The following is a 26,298-nucleotide window of genomic DNA, read 5'->3' as shown; positions in this document are numbered from 1 at the left end:
TAATCTTCATTGTGTCATTCTACAATTTTAGTTGCTTTTCAAGACCTCCCTATTTCGTGGGGATAGCCCTAATACCAGTAACTTGTGAGGTCTCGGTCTTTCCTGGGTTCTGGGTTGTGAATGCCTGGCTGGGTTTGCTCTCCCTCATTATAGCTCTTTCTGCCCCAGTGGTAGATCTGCTGCTTGGCTGTGGTAGCTGAGACCTCACTCTTCTTAACCCTTCATGTCTGGCTATTACATCAGGGAAAAACTTTGGAGAGCAGTGCTTTTGCGACTGATTTATCATGGAAAAAAATAGGGAGGACTAAATCCTGCTATGTGTATGTACTCATACAGTTCAAGTGCACTTCCTCTTTCCTCCCCAAAAGCTACAATGTATTTGTCTCATATTAGAAAAAGAGATGGGGGTGTCTGGGTGGTTCAGTCGGTTAAGTGTCTGCCTTCGGCTCAGGTCATGATCCCAGGGTCCTGGGATCGATCCCCTCATCAGGCTCCATGCTCAGTGGGGAGTCTGCTTCTCCCTCTCCCTGGCCTCCGTCTCCCCCTGCCTGTGCTCTCTCTCTCTTTGTCAAATAAATAAATACAATCTTTAAAAAAGAAAAAAAAAGATTGATAGTTATTCCATTAGTATAACCAACTGATACGAGAATTGATTTTTTAACTTCCTGTTGATTCATGAAAATATAAATACCGGTGCTGGTAGGATAAGGTACCAACCTATTAAAATTGTCTTGTAAATGTGAAAGAAAGGATGTCAGGGTTACTGGAATGACAAAGGTATTACCTGTTAAAATCCTCTTTTACAGTGTCACGCGTCTTTGGGATTATGTGCAAAGAATATGGTAACCCCTAATATATTATTATTTGGATCAGCGAGCTTGCACAACAGCCTTAAAGAGCTGAGCACTGACGTGGAGATTTCCTTTGAGAATCAGTTTCTAAATTCCAAATTCCAGAAAGTTCCAACTTAGATTCATGTAACCCCCATCGTGCTTGTCACGTTGCTTCATTTTGTTTTTGAGGAAAGAAGAATATTATCACTAACTCATGCTATCCTTCTTCTGCCTCCCCTCTACCTGTCTGTGTGAGTTTGGGAAACCTGAACAGCAAAGTGCCGAGCAGCTTTGAACCTGGTGTGTCTTAAGAGAGCGCAAGTAAATCCTCCATTAAAGATACTTGCAGGTTGGATCCAATAAGGTGATGGAGTGTGCTGCAGGCATTTAACGTGCAATGAGATAGAAAACAAATGGCTAGAAAATGTCGATTACAGATCAAGTCTTTTCTGGCTCCATTTATTAAGTATCGTGTCCTGGGTAATCCTGTTTTGGAAGGTAGAGAAGCCCCTCTTTCCTTTTTTAATTTTTTTTTCTTTTTAAGGTTTTATTTATTTGAGAGAGAGAGAGAGAATGAGAGAATGAGTGGGGGTAGGGACAGAGGGAGAGGGAGAAGCATGCTCCTCACAGAGCAGGGAGCCCGACATGGGGCTCCATCCCAGGACCCTGAGATCATGACCTGAGCTGAAACAGTCGGACACTTAACCGACTGTGCCACCCAGGCACTTTGAGTAATATTTTTTTAAAGATTTTATTTATTTATGTGACAGAGAGACAGCCAGTGAGAGAGGGAACACAGCAGGGGGGTGGGAGAGGAAGAAGCAGGCTTCCAGCAGAGGAGCCTGATGTGGGGCTCGATCCCGGAATGCCAGGATCACGCCCTGAGCCGAAGGCAGACGCTTAACAACTGCGCTACCCAGGTGTCCCCTGAGTAATATTTTTTAAAGATTTTATTCATTTATTTGACAGAGAGAGCACAAGTAGGCAGAGAAGTAGACAGAGGGAGAGGGAGAGAGCAGTAGAGGGAGAGGGAGAAGCAGACTCCCCATTGAACAGGGAGCCCGATGCAGGACTTGATCCTAGGACCCTGGGATCATGACCTGAGCTGAAGGCAGACACTTAACCGACAGAGCCACCCAAGAAACTCCTATTTTCAACGTATTCCAACCTCAAATAGGAGATGTGAATAAATGTATAAATAATAATATGTGTATACACGGAAATAAAATGTGGTAAATAGTCCTGGAACTTGTGCTGACATCACAGAATCGTGTCCATTATTCTGTGGCAAACATGTACGTGGTCTTTGCTTTGGCTGTGTGTCCTTTATTTTGCTTCTCTATGGAAATCTTTGAGAGGAAGCCATGGCATTTGGGTTTTGCTTCATAGAGAGTTAATGTTTGGTTGCATGGGAATATGGCTTACGCGGACCTTTGGGGTTTTAAGGGAGGAGTGGTGATAAGGAAATATGACTTTTTAAAAAAATCAAAGAGAAGCGGATTTGACGTATTTCTTTGAGTAGCATCTTCATATTAACACCTTGCAAGCTTATATATGTAATCTGGTAGACTTTCAGGAACAGTTTTGCGTTTGTAAGGAAATTATCTTTTTAAGACATAAGTATATTTTTAAAAGCATTTTTAAAGGTAGCAAGCATGAAGCATTTCAAGGTAAATCTGATCTTCAAAAAGATTAAAGGTATTGGATGTCAGTGCTGAAAAATAAAGTAGTTTAAAAAATAGTGATACATTTGGTGTATTTTTTTAAAAAAAACATGCAGGTTTTAGATAATGAGGCTGATTTTCTTGCATAACCAGCAGGACAATTTTGCATACCATTAAAGAATTTCAAACATATTTTGGCCAACATCAATATCAGTGAATATGTACGAGTGTTTCCGAAGTGATTTTTTTAAAGGAAAATATTTATTTGGATATATAAGGTGTTTTTTTTTTTCAATTTCTTAGTTATATTTGCTAGAGAGTAAAGTAGCAAGAAGGTAGATCTGAGTCAAGACAAAGTAACATATGAAAAATAGTGATAGGGTTGCCAGATAAAATATTGGATGCTGAGTCAAATTTAAATTTCAGGTAACAAATAATTTTTTTAGTGTAAAATTGTCCCATGCAATAGTTGGACCTACTTATACTAAAATATTATTTGCTGTTAATCTGAAATTCAGACGTAACTGGGAGACCCATATTTTTATTTGCTGAGTCTGGTGATCTTAAATGCTGACCAATGGTTGCTTTATTTTATTTTATTATTTTATTTTATTTTATTTATTTTATTTTATTTTATTTATTTTTGGAATGGGCAGATCCATTTGGAGTACCTTCTTTGTGATGATATAACCCTATAGCTTGTGGAGGTTGTAGAGTATACGTTGCCCTCAGACAGTCTACACTCTAGCAGAGGAGATGAGAAATGTGAAGATAAACCTATTTCAAGAGAAACTGTAACCACTGGTCCAAGGAAGATACAGTGGAAATTCAGAGAAAAAATGGAAACCAGGAGAGGGACAGCTGAGTCGATGTTGGGTTTGGCTGGAAAGGGTTGATGGTGTCTACTCCCCTGGAGATTGGGAAGGAGTGGTGCTCCTAGACAGGAGAACACACGTTATGAAAAGCACTAACTGGGTGAAGTTTTGGGTGTATTTGAGGAATTACAGTTTGGTTAGAGCAATGGTTCTCAACCTTCAGAGAGGTTGGCTTCTGATTCTGCATCAGAATCATCTGGAGAGCTTGTTAAAATAGACCTCCTGGGGTCCAATCCGAAGACTTGCAGGCTCAGTAGGTCAGTGTGGGCAGAGAATTTGCATTTGTCACAAGTTCCCAGGGACTCCATGAATGCTCTCCTCATTCTGCTGAAAATCAGCTCTGTCACTGTTAGCATGGAACATGCTACCCGTTCTAAGTACATTTTAATTAATTTTTTTCCTATAAAAGTGGTATGTTTAATTCTGAAGAATTTGAGAAAGTTCCAAAAAATATGAAGAAAAACATAGTAATCGCATATAATAATATAATCTTACCAGCCAGAGGAACACTTCACATTTCGATGTATATTCCTTCATACGGTAGGTACTGTTTTGTAACCCGATTTTTCTGTTAATGGTATATGTATTTTCTCCTGCTAGTGACTATTGTAAAATAGATTTTTTTTTTAGCTACTAGCCAGCACATACAAATATCATAATTTTACTCCATACTTTAAAATATTTGGTCACTTCAGATTGTCACTGTTCAGGTATTTCTGCAAGGTACATTTTATATCTGAACTTTTGTGTTTATCCTTAGTAATGTATTTCCTTTGGATTGGTTCATATGCTAAGCTATTTTACTATAGAGGGAATCAAATGCTACCTTGATTAAGACAATGAATAATTTAAAGTGAGATACAACATTTAATGCATAGTTTGGATGAAGGTTTCATAACAGGTATTACTTCACACATAGAAAATTATAGAGGCTGCTCACGGTTTGAGGTGAAGGACGACAGTATCTTGATTGTCAGCTACATTACCTACGTACCCTTAGAGCATACTCTTAGATACCTCAGGCTGGGTATTGAGGGGTTTGTTTTTTTAAATTTATTTATTCATGAAAGAGTGAGTGTGAGAGGGAGAAGCAGACTCCCCGCCGAGCAGGGAGCCCGATGTGGGACTTGATCCCAGGACCCTGGGATCATGACCTGAGCCAAAGGCAGATGCTTAACCAATTGAGCCACCCAGGCGCCCTGGTATTGAGGTTTTTGAATTATCTCCTGGACGTCCATATTTATTGATAACGAATATTATAGAGTGAGAGACAATTTTTATAGTACTGATATAGCGTAACTAGATTTATAAAGTGTATTCACACTTTACGGTGTATTAAACGGACAGAGGTTGTGATTGGAATATTCAGGGATGGCTAAAATACTGATGAGTAACATATTCAGTAGCAAAATTAGTATACTGATGTGTACAGGCAGTTTACCTTCATGAAGACAAGGCTCTGCTCAGTCACTTTGGAATCCTTGAGGGGAATTTGGTGACGGATCATCTAAAGTACTTACATTTTTGGATATTTTGTGTCTTCAGATAGCTTTCTACACTTAAGATGTATACAGTCTTTATAATCAAGTTTATAGAATTTCCAAGCCATTTTCAAACATCAAGTTCATAACATCAACTGGAGGGATTTGGGGGCCGAATAATAAGACTTATTCCTGGAATCCCCAACAGTTTGGAAGCCGTGAGCAGATCTGAAAGATTCAGGCAGACAGTACTTAAATCTTTCTTCTGGCTTTGGCCATGACTGGGGAGCTCCCAGTCCCCTGCTGTGTTCCCATTCCCTGCTTACCCTGCTGGGAGCCCTGCACTCCCTAGGGGGTCGTGGAGCCTCGGGGAAAATCCAGAGCTGCCTCTCATGAGGGAAAAGGTCAAGGCATCCAGACTAGGAAGTTACAAGTAACTGTAAAATGTGGTCCTTCGATAGTTCTACTGAACGTTACAAAATATTGAAGCGAAAAAAGGAAAGGGAGTTCTAGTAACTACTTAGAAATGACAATTGTTGGCTTTTAAAAGATTTTAGAGATCCTCCTTCTTCACCTTGTCGTTTTGTAGGTGAGAAATTAAAGCTTAGAGGCATTGGACTAATTCAAGGTCAGCAGGGTGGTTCCTGATGGGACTGAGCTGAGGACCTCATCTGCCACCAAGGGGATTACTGCACTTTCAAGAAATGTGTACAGTAGGAAGTAAAGCTATGTATGACTGTGGCTCGTGAGAGGAGTAGAAAGGTTAGGTTAGTACTTATTTTTTTAGTCAAGCAGAAATACAGAATTTTTCTTGAATCCTTTTGACCTTGACCATTTTCTAAATTCTTTCCTGGCCACAGGTGTTCTTTCCATGTCTTTGATTATTTTCCCCCCATGGACACAGAGCTCTAATTGGTAAACGAAGTCTNGCTCTAATTGGTAAACGAAGTCCAAGAGGAGATTGGGTGTGTTTACAGAAAATCTCTTGGTAACCAACTCTGTGGAACGTTTTTATCCTATAAAGTAGGATGTGCTTATATTCATAATATCACAGCTGTAGGAGACATTGTCTACATACTGACTTTGCCAGTAGTGGTTAACTGTAACTGGGCTTTTCAGATCCAGATAGCTTTCACAGAATGATGTTTTAAAGTTTTAATTCTGTAGTCTCATAGACTAGGAAGTTCAAATATTAATTTCGGTGGTTTAGTCGCACAGGTCTTCACAGTGGTCTGGGTTAGCCAGAGAAGTCTTTTCATCGTGCGGGCTATGAATAAATGTGGTCAGTCGAAATTAACGGAGAGCGAGGGTGAGANATAGTCATCACAACTATTGACAGGGAAGGTGTCTTCCTAAATGGGTTGTGGGTTTTAAATAAAATGCCATACATGTAGAGCCCAGATCTGGGTCCTTCTCATATCTGAAGCTCGAGGAGGATTGGTTATCCCTCTACATTCCTGAAGTCATAAATCGTGTTTTCTCGCTATTTATGCTGAAGGGAGAGTATTTGCTGGTTTTAACTTTACAAGTTTGCTTTGAAATGACTACCTTAAGGTAGTTGTTAGCACGTGCAATGGTAATGCGCCCGGGTTCGTCCTTGAGAGCTCTTTGCTGCCCTCACCTCTCCCATGTCCTGCGGACTTCTGAGGACTTGTTAACGGGGATAATACCACCTCATCACTTTCCTGTCCACGGAAGTCCACTGTGGCTTTGATTTGCATTTCCACTGATGTTTGGTTAATACACACTAAAAAAAATTGCCCTGCAGGGAGAATTAAGAGAATAAAGGAAAAATCAGTCTAATTGTGTTTGAAACATGGTCTCCTCATCTTTTTGAACCTCAGTTTCCCCAGCCCTAAAATTGGGCTGAGAGCATTTTGTCACAGAGTAGTTAGAGTCGCGGTAGCCGTAATAAGGATTGAATGCCCAAGTGTGCACGTTCAACTCAGTAGAAGACGATGTGTCGTTCACATGAGAGTATTAAGTGTTTGAACAGATGGCAGGATAGCTCTTTTCCACACAGTGGCTGATGTCATCTCAAACTCACACCTTAAGAAGTGAAAAACATCGAATTCTCATGCCTGACAGGAAAGAGACAATGGAGACAGTTTATGTGAAAGATTATTGTGGGACAAGTGTGGAAGGGTTGCACTTCACTCCACTCGTGTTCGGCTGCACCTGATTGCCAAGGGGCCTGGGTGGGGCGGGACGCTTCCATGGCTGAGGGAGCAAAACCTTCTGGTGGGCAGGTGGCTCTCTGTGTCACAACCAGCAATGCCACGAGGGTTAGGAGCACCCCATCCAGTGCCTGCCATGGCACTTGTACTTCAGAGGCTCTCAGCAAGCAGTAGCAGCTCTTGGTTTGCTGCTATGGCATCATTATTTGTCATTTTTAGGCTCCCAAATGCAATTGGTGAGTCACGGCACGACATAGACTACCTGAGAGTCGAACTGCAATTGATTTCTAAAGCCAGCATCCCAGAAGCTGGGGTTACCTCAGAGTAGAAAAGGTGTGGTACCAGCCTGTGTTCATCAGAGGACCACACTTGTCAAGGTAGTCTGTGCTTTATTTCCACATTATTAAGTTGCCTTTACTGTCTGTCTTTCTTAACTCTTAGTGCTTACATTGTATTATTTTAATTTCATAGATAGTTTTGAATTTAAGATAAAAGCCAGACCATGAAAATTACCTCCATGACCCCAGTATATTGTGACATCATGTTTCTTTTGTTAATAATTTCTTTCTATTAAAAATAATTTCAGTGGAATACAATGGATTGTCTAATTTTGCTTTTGGAACATATCTTCAAATAGAATTTAGTGCTGTATCTTCTTGTAGGCTGGTGAGTTGAGTGCAAAGGGAGTGAGTTGAAGCCTTTAAATTAAGATTTAATTTAAGCCTTTAAATTCTCCCAAGTAAAAGCTAGTGAGTTTGAGTTTGAAAATTGGTGAAAATGTTCTGATGGATTTGAAGTGATACAAGTACCTTTATTACTAAATGGAATCTCATTTAAGAGTACAATTTACTTTTATATGTTCTTGTATGTATTCATACAGCACTTGGTGAGCATGTATAAAAAAGCTGCTGTGTCAGGAACAGTTGTGCCAGATGAGAGAACAAGAGGAAGGTACATTCTCTATACATTGAGTCTGAGAACGAAATTTCCAAACACAACCCAGAGTGACAAATGCCCTGAATCAAAGAGTTATCCCATAGGGCAGCTGGGTGGCCTCAGTCTGTTAAGTGCCTGACTCTTGGTTTCAGCCCAGGTCATGATCTCAGGGTCATGAGATCAGCCCCTCATCGGGCTTCACATTCTCTCTCTCTCTCTCCCTCTGCGCCCTTCCTGCTCACTCTCTCTCTTAAAAAAAAAAAAAAAAGAGTTATCCCATAATGCTATACGAAATGGGTATTTGACCTACCTTAGGTTGGTTGGGATGTGTTAGGAAAGGCTCTTTGGAGCTAAGGAAAAGGCAAGTAAAGATGATCCAAATAGGGAGATAAAGGGGTATTGGAGGAAGAGGGAACAGCATATGCTAAGGTACTGAGGCAAGAGAGAAGATGCCTACACCATGGAAGATAGTTTAAATCATCTGATATCATGTCATTTAAGGTGCCCCTGGAGGGGTGGAGAGCAGGGGCGAGAGGTGACAACTCAGAAGTGGGTATGGGTTGGAGTTTCTTGATGAGGTCATATTAATTAGGTAGGAGAATTTGGGCTTTACCCTGAGGGCAGTGGGCAGCTTCTAAAGCAGTGGTTCTCAACACTGGCTACTCACTAGAATCATGGGAAGCTTTCTAAGCACCATCCATGACTGAACCCATCTCAGACTAATTAAATCAGAATTTCCCAGAATGATGTCCAGGTATTAGTATTTTTAAAAATCTCCCCAGAGGAATCTAACGTAGAGCCAGCTCCTCGAAATGGTTTAAGCAGAGTGCATGGCAATAGAAGGCCAACGCTTTGAACCAGAGGCTCACGAGCTGAAGTGTCATGAGCATACCCGTCATGCTTTGGTGTCGGAGGACAAGGAGAGAAAAACAGTGAGGCTGATGCTTAGGTTTCTAGCTCTGGGACCATGGGATAGATGGTGGGTAAAGTCAGCAAAGCAGGGCATACCACAAGCCTATGGCTTAATGAAGAACTCGTGTCTGAGATGTGTCCTGTAGGCTATGAGCTATATGTGTTTGAAACTCAAGAGAGATTTTTGGTTGTATTTATGGATATGGGAATTACAAGCCCATCATGGGAACTGAATGCACAGGAATAATTTTAAAAAATACTAGGGAGCTTGTGGAATGAGTGCTGGGCAGGTTATATAGCCCTCTTGCTCACCAACATTCAAGAACCAAGGAGACCAGAAAGAATCCACAAGGAGAGCAAGCAGGGGTCACACTGCAAACCAGTGGCATTCATGTCTCCTTAAATGCTGCCGAGATGAATTGATAGTTTTGGTTTCCAATCAGAGACCATTAGGATAATTGCAGCATTCTCAAAAAGCAAAATTTATTAGAAACTGCACACTTTGCAAACGAGTTTATATTCTTCCAGCAAACATTTCCCCGTAGAGACAGCTTTCACGTTTCATAAGTTTCATTTGATTCCATTGTTTGTGAAGTACATTTGTTTTACAAATACTACAAAAAGGTACTTCCCCTGGTACCCAGCTTGATGACTAAACCAGGAAACCCAAGAACATCTGCCTTTGTTTCTTCGTGGGCTGGGTTATAAGGATAGATGCACCTGTTCTCTTAACAAGAAGAGAAAACAAAGTGCTTTTCGTTACAAATGGCCGATGTTATCCATAGACTCTCCTGCCTTGTTCCCCATTTAACATCTCCCAGCCCCCTGGGAAAAAAAAGGCAAAGAGAAAGCTCTGGCTGCTTGAACCATTATTGCTGCCACTTTAGGAGCTGTTATTAACAAACAAACAAACAAACAAAAACAGAGAGCTTTAAAAGGCGAAGAAACAGAGGCTCTGTTCAAAGCAAAGCTACCTTTGGGGAGATGGATTCCTAGGCTGGGCTTCCAGGCCATGAGATGAAAATAGCCTACTAGCTCCATGAAAATATTTTCCCCATGAAGAAAAAACAGTCCTTCCCTTTCATGACACTGCCTGCAATTTTACCAACTCCAAAATTACATTCAGTGAGCGGGCATGCTATTTGAAAGCAGCCAACCTTCATAAGGGCCCCAGAACTGACTAGGCCTGTATGACTCTGTGTGCTTATGAATCAGTTTGCAGCTCTGCTAAGCCTTGACAGAGATCAAGGGCAATGAGGCAGAGAGTATGAGAGCAGGTAAGTTAGACAGTGGTAGCGCGAGGCCATTGATCATTAGTGTGTTGGCCGGTAGATGGTGGAACCTTGGGGAAAAGATGAGGGAGAAGTCCCTAGAAGCACGTTAGTCCTGAGCCTACAGAAAGCCTTAAGTCTGGGGAGTGTCCAAAAACAGGGATAAAATGATGCCAAGAATAATCCAGCTCCTTTAAATTGTACCTGTGACAAACCGGTTCAGTAAGAGTTGCTATAACTCAATTCCCATACTCCATGCAAGCCACCCTTGCACCTTTGACTCAAGACTGCAGCCCAAATGTTGGGTTAGGCCAAAACCCAATGTCACTATTAATATTAATTGAAGAACAGGTTCAGTAACTATTTGCACATGGAGGCTGCATCTCACGTATTTTATGCAATCATTGCAATAAGAAAATGAAATCGTGATTCCAAACAACCAATTTACAAACACATGGTGGACCATGGTGCCTCTGTAAACAGAATTGTGTCTTCAGGACACGTTTACATAGATACATAAATGCTGAGGCATGAAGAAAGAGATTTGACTGTCATGCTGGACTGTAATATGGAGGATTTGGAAATAAAAGATTTATAAAATTTCTATGCCAGGGAGCAAGGTACAAGGAGAATTTTTCTAATTGCTCCTATTAAATCAAGAACTATGAAAGAAAATCCAGGGGGGAGGATATTTATTCACAGTATTTGTTGTAAAGTAAGAAAGACCTTAAAACAAAGAGCTAGTTATGGCTCGTGAATGAAAAGGAAGCAGCATTTATTGTGTGCCAGGCCCTAGGTGGGTTAGTCCCCCAAAAGCCACATTATGAAGGCATCATTATTAGGCCTGTTTTATCTACTAGGATGCTGGATCTCAGAGAGGTTAAGTAACTATAGCCCAAGGACACAAAACTGGTCCCTGGTGCAACCAGGGCCAGAACTCAGAGCTGACTTTCCTCTATCCTGGTTTACAAATTCTCGAAATAGGTTTGTTGTATTTTGCAGAAGTATTTCAAAATAATTCTTCCTAATGTGTTACCAGTGCTTTGTGTTTTTTTTTTTTTTTATCGAGATGTGTTTGAAGACCCTTCCTACAAACAAACACATCTGACTATCTTGCTCATGAATTTCCTAAAGGCGGATATTCTCATTGTCAGCTTGGGAGCAGAAGTGCAAACCACTGTCTTCTTTCCGTCCCAGTGACTTCGTAAGTGACTGTAGATTTATTATGTTTCCGTGTGCAGAGTTCGTGCCACAGAGCCGTGTTTATAGAAGATGATATTTAAAAAAAATCTTTTGGGTCTTTTTTTTTTTTTGGTTTTTTTTTTTGGTAGCCTTGCTGTTGGATATCTGACATGGACAGAACGATGTGTTATATTGTGTCCTCTGTGAATCTCCAGTGTTGTGGGTTTTAAGAAATCATGTTTTATTAAACCTCTACTAAATTATCATTTACACTGAACAATGGGCTTCTCTCTGAATGATGCGTTCTTTCAATAAATGCTTTCCCTACGTTCTAGAAAATTATTAGTCTTTAGCACAAAGAACAGCAGAATTTGTGTAGTACGCCTCCTAGGTTTGACTCTCCCTCTTGTTCCTGTTCTCTTCTAGCAAAGTCAGAAATTTCCTCAGCCTTCGTGAATGCTGATTTCATGATGTGGGTTTGCCTATTCTGTTCAGGACCTCAGGAGAGGCGCCTTTTCTCTAAGAAGGCATCGTATCGCCCATTGGCAGGAGCCACACAATCCATTAAAATGGTGTGTTTGGGTTGAAACAAGAGAGGTTAGTGTGTGGATGTCACATAGTGGCTCAATTCTGCTCTGCAATGAAGGAGACCAGGAGGCCCCAGAGACACGGGGCCCAGAGGGAAGAGAGGGGTAGGGCTGCGGGCGGCCGCACGCATGACCCAGTGAGAAGGGGCAGGGCCCGGATCTGCATGGAGGGAAGCCAGCACTAGCTGTGCAAACAGAGGGAGACCCCAGGGGATGCACAGAAGTGGGGGGCTGCGAAGGAATTTGAAGCTGGTGGGAACCATGCATGGGATCAAAACAGCAGATGAAGCAGGTTCCAAGGTATTCTTGCAGACATGATGGGGACCCCGGGCCCACGAAGATGCCGGGGGCCTGAGCACAAGGGCTGAATGCAAAAGGAGCTTTCAGCTGAGGGGGCTTGTAGGGCCGGGGACTGTGATCAGTCTTCAACATTCACTAAAACACGTATTTGTTGGCAGAGGAAAGGAACACAGCATGGACGGTTATGTACGATTTCCCCTCTGAAAGTCTGCGACTATGAATCATCATTCTCCCCATTTCTTTTCTATTTTTTCATAACTTTTCATAACTTCTTGTCCCTTTATTTTGTTTTTGTTCCTTTGGAAAATCTGAAATATGCTAATCTGAATTTCTTCTAATTCTCTCTCNATTTCTTTTCTATTTTTTCATAACTTTTCATAACTTCTTGCTCCCTTTATTTTGTTTTTGTTCCTTTGGAAAATCTGAAATATGCTAATCTGAATTTCTTCTAATTCTCTCTCTTTATTGCTTTTTCCCTCTTTTGCTGTGTTTTCACTCTGGTTTATTTGGAGGTTTGTTTCTGAAGCTAAGACTGTGGTGGGTCACTTGGGTAAGGGGCAAGCAGAGTCTCAAAGCATCATGCTTTCAATCAAGGTAAATGAAACAGGCTCTCTCATCGCTATGGAGGCAGTCTACGGAGTATCACAGGGGAGGGAAGGAATTGGGGTTGAAAGCAGGTGGCTCTGGGACCCATCCTCCCATATGCATCCTTTCACATCACCATCTCTTTGAGCCTGGTGCCTACATACCTAGGGCCCATGATATGGTGGTGCTTGGAACCAAGTAGGCCCAATGGAGCTTATATCCTTAGGGAGGGAAAGTCAGTAAAGACAATCAACAAAACAAAGCTCCAAGTAAGTAAATAATGCATTTTCAGGAAATAATAGTTATGACTAAAAAATGAGGGTGGGGATCAGGCATGACAGCATCAGGGAGTGGGATTAGTGGTGACTGTTTTAGATCCTGTGGTTGGAGAAGGGCTCTCAAAAGGTAACACTGAAATGGGATCAATGATGTGTTTTCAGCAAATGAGAGGGAATGAGTTCTCCAGGTGAACCCCCTCTTGGTTCCCTCACCCCCCTTTTAATTTGCTTTCCCATGGCAAGTATAGGCATTCTTGACCCTAAGTGGATGATCCAGTGTGAGGGAAGAATCAATCATCTGTTCCCTTTCCTTGCTGGAAACTGCACGATCAGTTTCATCTGTCCGTAGTCATAGGAGTAACGACTATTTCCAGAATGTTGTAGAAAAGGCTGAAGTCTGAAGAAAGGGCCAGTGGTCCTTTTCCTTGCAAAGACTCAGACAGACATTTCCAACCTATTAATTAAGAAAAAAAATTGTTGTTTTGACATTGTATTTATGCTGGAGAGGCCCTAATATGCATATAGTTTTACACAGTCTTCTTTCTTGCTTGCTTTTCTTTTCTCCTTCCTTCCTTCCTTCCTTCCTTCCTTCCTTCCTTCCTTCCTTCCTTCCTTCCTTCCTTCCTTCCTTCCTTCCTTCCTTCTTTCCTTGAGTAGGCACTAAGAACCACTATCATGGCCTCAACCTAAAGTCCTTGCTTGGCTTCAGACAATCTATGAATTTGCCGAAGTAATTTGAGAGGATACCCGTGTATGTGCACACATCTGGTGGTAGAATTCATGGCTTCCAGCAACTTCTCCACAAAGCTCACACCACGCTGTGGGTTAAGCGTTTACCACTTGAGCTCATACTGGGGCAGATGCTGGGGAAGAGAGGGAAGGAGTTGATTCAAGTTAAGACACAAACAAACAGAAAATAAAGAGTTAACTCCAGATAGTGATAAGTCTATGAAGAGAATATCCTGGATGGCATCACTGTAGGGAGGATGGTCAGAGAAAGCTTTTCTGCAGAGTCACTGGAACTAGATTTGAATAAGGAAAACAGGGTCATTTAAAAAGCCTGAGCGAGGCTGAAATACAGATTGATCTAGACCACGCTTCTTCTCAGTTGTTGAACTAAGAGGTTTTATTATACATTTTCTCATTTCTGCACCTTTTATTTTTGTAATTATTATTAAGAATTTTTGTTATAAAAGTTACTTTTTAAGATGTGTTCTTTACTCTTAGAAACATGAGGGAATTAGGTTAGGTGATATCTGTAATATTAAGCTTAAACATTCAAGAATTCTAACTTATGGGGCGCCTGGGTGGCTCAGTCAGTTAAGCATCTGCCTTCGGCTCAGGTCATGATCTCAGGGTCCTGAGATCGAGCCCCACATCGGACTCCCTGCTCAGTAGGGAGCCTGCTTCTCCCTCTCCCAGTCCCCCTGCTGTGTTCCCTCTCTGGCTGTCTCTCTCAAATAAATAAATAAAATCTTGAAAAAAAAAAAAGACTTCTAACTTATAAAAGAAGTGCAGTATGCCATAAGATAGACTTCTGGATCCCATGTATTTTGTACCCAGAGATATTGGAATAGCATGTGTCAATATGGTATTCTTCATCTGTTCTTGATTTCCATCATTATATCACCCCAATTACACAACTAGAGAATGTCTTTTTTTCTTGGCTTGCATCTATTTAGATGGGTATGGTCTCTGGGAGTGGTACTTAGAAGTTAAAGTGCTTTTTTCTTTTTCAGTGTGGATTTAAACTTTCTGTTGTTACACATTGAAAAAAAGGAATAAATGTGTTGGTGAACACTGTGTTCTCAAAGTCTGGGTACGGCAGGAAAAGGTCAAGACACTACCATAGCTGATTTTATGCCTTTTTGGATTAATTAGTTAAATTAATGAATTGATTAAGAATGAACTTTCATTCTTAATTAAAAACAGGTTAGTTTTCAATGCAATTTTGAAGGGACTGAATCTTTGGTAGCTCCCTGGGGCCGCAGTCGTCACCAAATTTCTTATCGTTCAAGGTTGCTGATCATGATAATAGTGCTATACGATTTCAGGTGAGCCAGAAATTAAATTCTGTTATCATCTTGTCTTTCATAGTGAAGATATTTGACCACAAACTATTTAATTGCTTTTGTATCTCAACATACTTCCATAGGCTAGAATAATGATGAGTGTCAGAAGCTGAAAAGATGTTTAAAAATAATATTACTACTTAGTAGTTCGTAGTCATTTCTGCCAGAAAGAATAAAAGAATGGCTAAAATGTATGCTTGCATGGTGTAAAAGTTTCTAGTTTTTGGGGGCACCTGGGTGGTTCAGGTGGTTAAGCGTCCAACTCTTGGTTTAGGCTCAGGTCATGATTTCAGGGTTGTGGGATCCAGCCTCACTGTTGGGCTCTGGGCTTGACATGAACTCTGCTTGTCCCTCCCCCTGTGCCCCTCGCCCTGCTCACACTCTCTCTCTCTCAAATAAATAAATAAGATTAAAAAAAAAAAACTTCTAGTCTTTAAAAGTAGGTCTTTTAGTTAAGCACTGATTTGTAGGGTATTTCAATATTTTTGAGATGCATGCATGATTATTTGATGTGCAAACATATACATTATTAATAAAATAGTTTGTAGAATAAATTCACATATTTAACAATACTAATAGTTTCTTTTTATCTGCAATGGAAAGGCTAGGAAAACATCCAAAATTGCATGAGTATGAACAAGAGGAGAAATTTCCACCCCCTATCCCCTACCCATCGGTAACCACTAATGTGTTCTCTGTGTGGAAGAGCCTGGTTTTGTCTTTTGTCTCTTTGTGTTTGTTTGGTCATTTATCTTGTTTCCTAAGTTTCACCTGTGAGTGAAATCAAATGGTATTTGCTTCAGGACACGTTTGGGAACCACGAGTCTAGAGGATGGTGGGGGCCCTTTAACTCTGACATGATACTGGTCGCTCTGTAGCTGGGGACTGAGGGGTGATGATCTCATTCGCCTTAGGATTTATGTGATGTTCATGTTTTCTTTGTGGATGGCATTCTTTTTCACATTAAGTCTTTGAATTAAACATGTTTTAAAACCACTGTAGTCTTGGGTTATATTTATTTTCTTTAAGATTTTATTTTACTTGAGTGAGAGAGAGAGAGTGTCTGTGAGCAAGGGGAAGGGTAGAAGGGAAGGGGGAGAAAATCTCCAGCAGACGCCCTGCTGAGCACAGAGCCCCACGTGGGACTCGATCCCAGGACCCTGAGATCATGACCTGAGCCAAAACCAAGAGTCTGACACTCAACTGACTGAGCCACCCAGGTGCCCCCTGGGTTATCTTTCTAATAATTTGCTGTTACCAAGTTATTGGAAGTAAGTATACAGTCAGAGCTTAGCTGTCTGCTTCAGGGACGTGTAGATACTGGTGTGCTCGTGTCTCACGCGGGCAGTGTGATTTTACTGCTGCCACTGCTCAGCCTTAAAAATCATGTGATTAAAAAGAAAAACAGCGATGGGCCCAGGTGGCCACTGCTGTCTCTGAAAGTCACATGAGGCAGAGCCCTAAGTATGACTGAGGATTGAGAAATAGCTCTCACGGTCCATCTCAGCATCGTCCAGCTGATGTGACTGTGTCAGCCTTCACATCCTTGCTGGCCTAAGGGACACAGATTTATATGGAGGATGTGAGAAATTCCAGTTTCCAAAACCCTCCTGGGGGTAAGTACCAGATAGGGCAGCCTTTGTCGTAAAGCTGTCTTTCAACTTTTCCCTGTTTCTGAATTCTATTGTATCCAGATTGTACTGTTTTTTTCTCTTCTAAAGGATCTGGTGTGATTTTTCTGGGGTTTAAAAACTTTTCAGGAAACAACCTTACCTTTTCTAGGTTTTCTTGGTTGCTGATTCCTGTTGTGAGGTGCCATTGACCAGTTTCCCTTTCGTTACAAAGTAAAGAATGTGGATTGTGGAATGAGTTTCAAATGTGGTCACTTACTAGTTGCATAAATTTGTGCAAGCTAGTTAACCTCTGTGAGGCACCATTTTCTCTGTAAGCTGCAAATGCACGATTATTATTAGTATTGAGTGACCTAAGTATATAATTTTGTACCTGGAACTTAGCAAGAACTCAACAAACCAGTTTTCTGTTTCTGTTGCAAAAAAAAAAAAAAAAAAAAGCTTCACCAGGTCTGATACCCAACCTCAAGCTGGGAATATAGAAGTGTTCTCAAAATGTAGTCTCTGGACCAGCAGCTAAGTATCCCCTGGGAATTTGATAGAAATAAAAACTGTCAGGCTCCCTCAACACCTACTGAATCAGAAGCCTTAGCTTTGGGGCCTAACCTGTATGTTTTCACAAGCCCTCTTGGTGATTCTAAGTACACTGCTGAAGCTTGAGAACCACTGCGGTAGTGAAAGAAAAAGCCTTAAATTTAAGGTTTTTACGTAGATGATCTCTGACATCACAATATACAGAGAACTATTCGGCTCTGCAATCTATGGTTCTCTTAAATGCTTGTACACCTCACGATGCAGTAGAAATGGAGCTTCCTCTTGAGTAAAGGAAAGAAACGTATTTGAGTCTGAACACCCAGCAGTTATCTCTGAATCACCTGTGTCTCCTTTAGCCCTCCCAGAATCACCTGTGTCTCCTTTCCATCCCAGAATCACCTGTGTCTCCTTTAGCCATCCCAGAATCACCTGTGTCTCCTTTAGCCCTCCCAGAATCACCTGTGTCTCCTTTAGCCATCCCAGAACCACCTGTGTCTCCTTTGGCATCTGAGTGTGAAGGGGATTCCTATGAATAGCGCATAAATGGCGTTTCTTTGGCTCTCATCTCTACCGTAACTATGGAATTTTCTGCTCCCTGCTGAGTCTGCCTGACTTAGGTCTGGAAGACACAGGTTATGTCTGGAATGTGTTCCTGAGCAAGTCCCTATGTTCTCTGAACCACCAGCAGATAAGGAGCTGCACCTGCCCTGGGGAAGCCCGTGATGGGGCTGCTGCTGGCATAGCCGGCTCCTGGCACTGCTCCTGGCACTGATGTGTCACAAAGTGTCACTGACCATACAGGTGCAGCGGCCACAGGTGCTGGCTCCCAGGTGTGGTTGCAGCAGCCGCAGATGCTGGCTCCCAGGTGTGCATGTGGATGCTACCAAGAGGACAGGATGCCCCCCCCCCATTCCCAGCCTCTGCCCCCATCACTGTGCTGTTCAGGCTATAAGCAGTAGAAGGTCTTGTTCCTCCTCTCAGCTCTGCTGTTCTGGAGAAGTCCCCTGCAGCCAAGTCCTCCAGGTGCCAAGGCTGTGTTCTACTTTCTGGATCCTTCTCTCGTGCCAAACCCTGGTGATTGTGAAGTTGAGGTCTTCGGGACATTTTTAAGTTGCCTGTCAGTGTTTTGAAATCAGCAATTTAACATCCTTTGGGTGTTTCTCTGAGTTTTCAAACCCTACAACTCTAAGTTTGTGAAGTCTTTGGGTGATACTGTTAATCTCCTTTTGGGGGAGGGTGCTGAAAAAGACAAAGCTGCAACCTGGCAGTTATTAAATGGTTTCCAATTGGTTTCTATATTGTGAAACAGAGCAAGAAATGAACAGTCCGAAGCCCCACCTACCCTGACCCTTAAACCGTTGATGTATCAAGCTTGGGGTACCAGTCCCAAGATCTAGCTGGCTTGACTCTGGACTTGGCCGGGACTATCTCCCGCAGGTTGGCAGCGCTGTCCACAGTCCCACCGTGCATGACAGCAAGCCTTCCTCCCCGCAAACCTCAACTCTCTTTCTCTGGGCTTCCTTACAGCTCACAGATGAGGTGAGGCCCACTTTTTTTTTTTTTTTTTTAAGGCCAAATGAGATGGGCTTGCTATTTAGATAAACAAAGTAAGGACATATTTTTTACATGGTAATTTGTTTGACAGAATTTTTCACCTCAGTGCTATTTTGAGGGATTAAGAATGCAATATACTTTTGAATCCTGTTCAATATTAAGTCATGTTTATTTTTTAAAGTAAGGCTTGACATTCTAAAGTGGGATGGAATTTGGTTTCTCTGCATTAGCCACTAGCTCAAAATGCTATTTTTTAAAACATAGTGGTTCTCTCCAAATGATCTTGTCTGTAGATATATAAACACACATGGAAAACTTTTCCTTTCTAGGCACACCCTGTATATGTTTATGCACCTTGTGTATACCAACATTTGTACACACACACACACACACACATAGCTTTTATCGCCTGTACGATTCTATATTCTTTGATTTTTCTCCTATGAGTTAGAAGCTCTCTGAGACTTTATTATGGTTTTCACTCACCTACATTTGATCCACTCAGCATTGGAATCACCTTTCCTGTTCTCATTTATTTCTCTAAGGATCATTTGAGCCTTGCGGTGTGCTCAGCACTGGGCTAAATACTGGGGTACAACCGTGATCAAGGCAGACCCAGCCCTGCCGTCAGCGGATCGTGGCAGGTGACACATTTGCTGTTAGTTCTTGCTTAGATGTCTAGTTACTTTGCAAACCCTGGTTTTTCCTATCATTCCTGGTCCCCTTCCCTACTTAACCTCACCCCCGTATCTTCCTTCCTGTTTCATTTTGGATCTCTTAACTTGGAAAAATATGAAAGAATGTGCAGGGAAAGGAGTAGTCCAGTCCTTTGAAGGAAGGTATGCTTCTGAGCTACTGTGCATTCTACTGGACACAAGGAGCAGGGAGGAAGGGATGCAAGCTGCGCGGGCCAAAAGCAGAGAAAAGCAACAGTTCGCCTCTCCTGGCAACAGCATTATTTTTAGGAATCAGCGAATCCTTTTCTCTTGCCCTGCAAGCTGTGAAATTAGCAGATTTTTAATAGGGAGAACAAACACGTGTTGGGAGGATAGACATTTGGGGAAATGAAGTGTTTTGAGGGATTCTAAACTCTGGGACTCCACTTGTCCTCTGAAGTTAGGGAACGCTCCACTTCTGGAAAGTGAACCTGTTGGTGTCCATTTAAACGGTGGAGTCTTCGAAAAGCTTCCATAACCAGGGTCCAATAAAAACGCCACTTGCTCTCGCTGCTGAAACACCATCTGCTATCACTCTTTGCTTGTGATTTATCCCCTTTTGCACCTGTGCCCACACCCTCCAACCAGTTAAAGCATACACATTACTGGATTTTTATATAATGGATCTCCTGCTCTCCTCAAACTAGTCTTGGGAGGGAACTTTGATGATGCCCTATAAAAACAAAATGATTAACTTATAAAAATCTATACAGAGGGTTTGGCAAAGGGATGTAGCGAAAGCAGGTGGGAGCAGGGAGCGTGTCAGTGACCCACGTGCATTTCCATGTCTAGGGCAGCAGGACCGGCAGGTCATTTGCTCCACAGAAGAAGCACGATCTCGTTACACTCCGGTCAAGCTACAAACATCCCTCCATTGTCACACAGGCTTAAAGCAACACCTTTGTCACATGTCTCCCTTTAAGCCTCCATTTTATGCATGTGTGTAGCAGGGAAGGGGGGTGGGCATTGGGCGAAGTCCATGTTCTTGGGGTTTTATAATCAGTTCACATCAATGCTGCTGGTTGTTGTAGTAAATACTGGTGATAATTATGATAATGCATATGCATCTCATCATTTTCTCTTTATGAAAGGCACTTTATCTATGGCTTTTCCTGAAAAAAAAAAAAAAGATACAAGCGATTTTTAACCCTAACAATTGGGGATAAAGTAAGTATCCTTCCCTGTGAGTGATGTATTTATCTAAAGAGGTGTACTTATGGGGGCACCTGGGTGGCTCAGGCCGTAAAGTGTCTGCCTTCGGCTCAGGTCATGATCCCAGGGTCCTGGGACTGGGATTGAGTCCCACATTGGGCTCCCTGCTCAGTGGGGAGTCTGCTTCTCCCTCCACCTCCCCTCCTGCTTGTGCTCTCTCTCTCTAATAAATAAATAAAATCTTAAAAAAAAAAAAACCAAAGAGGTGTACTTAAACAAATCCTTCCACGCGTTTATCAGTCTACCTGTCCGTTCATTCCCTCTTCAGTTTTTATTAAGCTCCTCCAGGTAAAGTTTTCCGTGCATTATTCCCTTGATTCCTTAAGACAGTGCTGGGCAGGGGAAGTTATTGCTGTCATCCTATTGCACACAGGATAACTCGAGGCTTAGAGCTGGTAGTTGTCATGCCCAGGTCACACAGCTGGTACACCGTGCAGCTGAAACCTGAACCCACACAATCCAATCCCAGAGTCCCCACGCCAGCACTTTGAAATATATGCTTTATTTTATAGGCAAAGAAGAGGCACTGAATTAAATATTGTGACTAGATTCGTGATCTCAAAAGATTGAGGTTTTAGTTAGACCTAATTTAAAATTCTGACTCTAACCAGTTCCTTAAGATATGGACCTGGCGGGAGTCCCACTGGGGCTATACCATTGGGTTTTTTCTTTTTTCAACATGGTTGTTGAGAGCATTGAAAGAGCGGCTCTACCCAGTGAGCACTCAGCACAGCACACCCTTTCCACACGGAGAGGCGCTAGTGATGCCCCACTGCCACCACTTCTATCCCTCCCCTCCTCTGGAGGGACCCGCAGGAACCCTTTGGGGGGTGGGCTTTCTGTGAAGACCCGGAGCCTGGAGTCTGAGGATGGTGCAGAAATGCAAACGTGAGACATTATGGTTCTGACCTAAGACAGAACATTGGATAGATGGGGGGATACCGTGGAGAGAGAATTAAACAGTGTTGATGTATTTCACAGGGGACTGAGAGTAAAAGAATTATTGGAAAACTTCAGAATCCACAGTTGGTGTCACTGGGGGGAAGGGCCATTAGATAAGATGGGGAATGATGGGGCGGGGGGTGCCTGCGCTGGGACAAAGGCTGGCACATGGTAGGTTGTAAGCATGATTGCCATGATCTGCACGGCGACACTTCCGTGGTTGACATAAATTCGTTAGTGTTCTTCTCAGGCAGATGTTTTCCTGGTATTTCAGTGGGGTTGAATGCAAAGGTTTTTGCCCAGAGTGTAATAATTAAAGCAGTTTGATGAGTACTCTATGACGTTTACTCCTGCCTTTGTATGCACCCTTTGCTGCAGTAAGATGGTCTCCTTAATGACCCCCTAAAGCCCCATGTGCATGTATGTCTGTAGCCCTAGCTTGGTTCCAAATCCCATTGTTTTTGGTATTTTTTAAAATACTGTACTGTTCTTTGTACACATGGGTGTTTCTGGCCTCTCAGAGGACATTGTGCCCTTCTTTTGTACCTCCTGAATGGAGCAGTGTAAGTGCTCTGCAGAAATGGGAACTTGAAGAAGGACTCTGAAGTCACAATTAAAGTCAAGAATGAATTTTTGTGGAAAACCTCAATGCAAATGTACCAGAAGACTTTAAGAAAATGGGAATACTGTGAGTCATGCATTTCCTGGTACTTTTCCTTCCACTTTAGGTACTACCATTCTGCTTCACCTATCATTTCTACCACTTCCCTCTGCCATCTGGAGTCATAGGCAAGGGGGTAGGTATAAAGGGTGTCAAGTCTTGAAGGGAAATTGCTTTTCCTCAAAAGTTGATGGAACTCCGCCACCATTGACTAGATTGCCTTCTTAGGTGTGGAGCGCTATCTTGTCTCCATGAATTAATGTCACGATTTTGTCTGTTTGGAGATGACCGTAAAGGACCATGGGTCTGTGGCAAGTCATCTTTTTGCTGAGACTTAAATTTGAATCTTGCGTTGGTGAGTGGGCCTTGCTGTCCGCCCAACCAGAACAGCTGTGTGTCCATGCAGCCTTCCTTTTCTGTGATTTCTGTATCATACCCACTAATTCTTGTGAGTTATTCATGGCTGCTTCTCGTGGGGTAATAGCATATTATAGTGGTGGCAGACCTCGAGATTTATGAAAGTCTTGGGACAGATCTCCTCGTGAACGTCAATGGATTACTGTAGTTAATGATTTGCTCTCTCTTTCTTGATAAAGAATGTCTTGCCAAGCGCTGAGCTCTTACTTGAATCTTATACATCCTTTTTGTTTCCCGTAGCAGAAGTTCTAGCCTTCCTGGTGAATTTCCCTTTACTCTTGAGTATGGTTCACTCTTGCAACAGATACAAATTTAGAAAGCTGGTGTTAAAAACCGCAGTTAAACATAGGTCTCCCCGGAGGTAGGAAGCCAGGATAGTTTCTGTGGACCCCAGCAAAGGTAGCTTCTTTTTCAAAACAATGTTCTTTTTTTGCGTTGTCAATTAGACACTGAAGCTCTGTGTTATCTGGGAGGCAAGACGTGGGGCCGCTCTCCCCCAAATTATATCCAGAAGCTGTCTCCTCCCTGTTAGCGTGCCCATTTCTGATGTGTTGATTCCTTTCAGAGGGCTCCAGTCCAAATAAGGCTCAATTAGCAGCAGCCTGAAAATAGTGTGTCTCTGCCTGTCTTTTACCGTAAAAACCTGGGGACTGCTAAGGTTCTAATTTTACTTTCCTCTTCATACCAATGGAAGGTGCCATATCTCTCTGTGGAATGTTGACTTTCTTCCTTTTTTTTTTTTTTTTTTTTTTTGGTAATGAGATAAGCCTTGTTATTGCAGCCAGCTCTCATGTTTAAGTGACAGCAAAATGGAGAGAGATTAGGACATCTGACAGGAGACACTCGTGTCTGATAGAGCCTGGCAACAGATTAGCAAAAGCAACGGGCTGTCCAAGATCATCAGTGTCCGCTTCCTTCTTCAAGTCAAAGAGATCATTGTGCTCTGCATAAGCCCTGTGTTGAGTTCATTTCCCTGACCCTTCCTTCATTTTTGCTGAAGGGTATTTTTAATAACTTGGTATGTTTAAGAGTCAGAGGAGGCCAAGTTTCTGGCTAGGCTCCGGAGAGATGATGGTAATGAAATATTTGGGGAATTAGAGGGGAAAAGTCTGAAAGAAAGGCGCCTTCTTTTGGATCTGCTTAATATGACTTACCTAATCATTTCTGAGTGTGGGATTGGGAGGGAAGAGAAATACACAAAATGCTCTAAGGAAAATCAGTGTTTAAAACTTACAGCTCTGAGAGAGCCACTTCAAAACACACAGTGAAGTTGTCTGTATTTTATTTGGAAACTAATATTTAAGTCAAAAGGAGCAGCAGAAACTCATGCTGATGTAGCTGAAAAGGACCAGAGGGCTGGGACAAGGTCATAATACGGTCAGGGGAACCAGGTGGAGGGTGGCGGCCAACACAAGACAAGTTGGGGGACGGTCTGCTGACAGGCAACCAGGGGATTAGGGCTTTTTCATAAGAAGCCCTGTTCTAAGGGTTCCTGTCTCCCCACCCCCACATCGGGCAGTGCAGTTTTGGTGTCCTGGACCCTGGTCTTGCCAAAGTTCAGTTCACTTGAGTGTAACGAGGGTGCGCAAGGTGCCCTGAGAGGTGAGGGCGTAAGATGAGCAGGTCACGTGCTGCCTCCAACCACATGTCACCTGCACAAACCCCGCCCATCTGCCAGCCTCTCCTGAGACGTCGCCCCCCACTAGTCCAGGCCTGTGCGCTCTGACCTGTCACAGGCCGCCTCCCCAGTGTGGACCACAACGCTTGGAAAAGCAGTGTTGGTGGTGTTACCACCCCACCTAGTCTGTACATCCCCTGAGCCTGTGTCTCATGCTTCTTTCGAAATACACTCTGCCACTAGCGCAGGGCTGAATGCTAGTAGGAGCTTAATTGCACCTGCTGATGAAATTAATCAACAATTAAGTCCTCGTGGTAAGCATGCACCGGCCTTCCAAAGATGTCGAACAACTTGATCAAAATTTTAAATGACATCTGCTTGATACCCATTTGTAGTAAATGTGATACTGTGGGAACTGAGCATTACTTCAGGTAAAATATTAAAGTCATCTTAGTATTCTGAGATAGAGGTCTGTTTACTCACTATGTGTTATTCACTTGACACATAATAATTATTAAGTGCCCACTGTATGTATCCTACTTGAGGTCAAAAAATTAACTATCTAGGAAAATATGAAAAAAAATCATATTTAGGGAGACTGTCTCCCTATTGGTTGAGGCAGATCTTTGTTTGTTAATGATTAATTCCTGCTGAAACCCAGAGAGCATTTTCTACCCAGACATTTATATCTGCCACTAAAATAAGAATAGGTATGGTTGGCTCAATATGGAGATTTGGAGACATTGTCTTTATCTGGAAAAAAGCTTCCAGGCCAGACGAAAGGAGAAAGACAATGCTGAGTAACCGTGGAGATGTGTTTCTGCTGTTTATTTAAGAAATAGTTCTGTAGCCCCCATAATGGGCAGGCTCTCTTCCAAACAGCAGCTGGTGTAGCATCTTTCATAAAGATGGCCCCGTTTGATGTCCGTGGGAAGTCTATAAAGTAGGTGCTCTTACTAGCCTCCTTTTAAATATGGGCGACTGACACCTAGAGAGGTAAAGTATTTCACCCGAGGTCACTCAGCGTGTGCTTGGTGGAGCTGCTTGCAAAAGAAGGATTTTGGAGACATTCATCCCAACAAGGGAAATAAGGTAATCAACTAGGCCTCCGAAAGTGGATGCCATTTAAACTGGGTGTTGAAACCTGATTGGGATCGGTATGTTGACATATATAGGGGAGTTGAGAATATAGCAAAAGAGAGCTTTTCTATAAGAGATGGAAAGATAAGGTATTAGGAAAATGCAATTTTCTGTCCAGTGTTAGCATTTTGGAAAGTTTTATCTTCTCCGATCCTCCTCTATCAAGCACTATTAAGTTTTAGGTCTTCTCTGCAGTATATTTTTAAAATTCCTTCAAATACGATAATATTTGAATTTGAATATCTAATATATTCTGCATGGTATCGCCATTTTGTCTAAATCTCAAGATTTGAAGAGAGTTAAATGTTTACTACCAATCTCCAGATCCACGGCCAACATGAGTCATCACGTAAGGGATCAAACAGGCCTTTTCACCATAAGATAGCCCTCCTGGGTGGGCTGTCAGTGACATCCACCAAAACACATGCCTTGTTTTAGAAAAATGCCCTGGGGCTCTGCTTGTTGGAAAAATGGCCAGCTTCTTTGGTTCCTTGAACTCAATGAGTAGAGGTTGCAGCTAGCCCAGAAAGCTGTACTCAAATCTGTGTAATTCTCAGCTTATGGGGCATGACAGATCCTATTTACTTTTCAGTAGAAATATTGAGTGTATAAATACATTTTTACATTCTGGATAATATTGTAGTTTTAAATTTAAAATTCTGTTTCTGTCGTTATTGCATTTTTCTAATGGAAACATCAAATAAAACATTATTAGTAATT

The 26,298-nt window shown here is 42.2% G+C and overlaps 1 protein-coding gene across 2 annotated transcripts in view; it reads left to right on the top strand.

The window, feature by feature from the left end:
* The window catches only part of PRKG1 (protein kinase cGMP-dependent 1), a 1,120,820-nt gene that overhangs the window by 183,519 nt on the left and 911,003 nt on the right, over positions 1-26,298 (top strand). The window contains exon 1 of one of the 2 annotated variants that reach the window (XM_034662370.1): positions 16,323-16,769. The exons of the other annotated variant lie outside the window; for it this stretch is intronic. Coding sequence (XP_034518261.1) covers positions 16,727-16,769 — 43 coding nt within the window. The 5' untranslated portion in view covers positions 16,323-16,726. Of the gene's footprint in view, positions 1-16,322; positions 16,770-26,298 lie in introns of those variants that run through there. 2 annotated transcript variants of the gene reach the window in all.

Source organism: Ailuropoda melanoleuca, chromosome 6 (assembly GCF_002007445.2).
Source record: "Ailuropoda melanoleuca isolate Jingjing chromosome 6, ASM200744v2, whole genome shotgun sequence".
Lineage (NCBI taxonomy): Eukaryota > Metazoa > Chordata > Mammalia > Carnivora > Ursidae > Ailuropoda > Ailuropoda melanoleuca.
The sequence above is the reverse complement of the archived record's forward strand: the minus strand, read 5'-3'. Positions and strand labels throughout refer to the sequence as shown.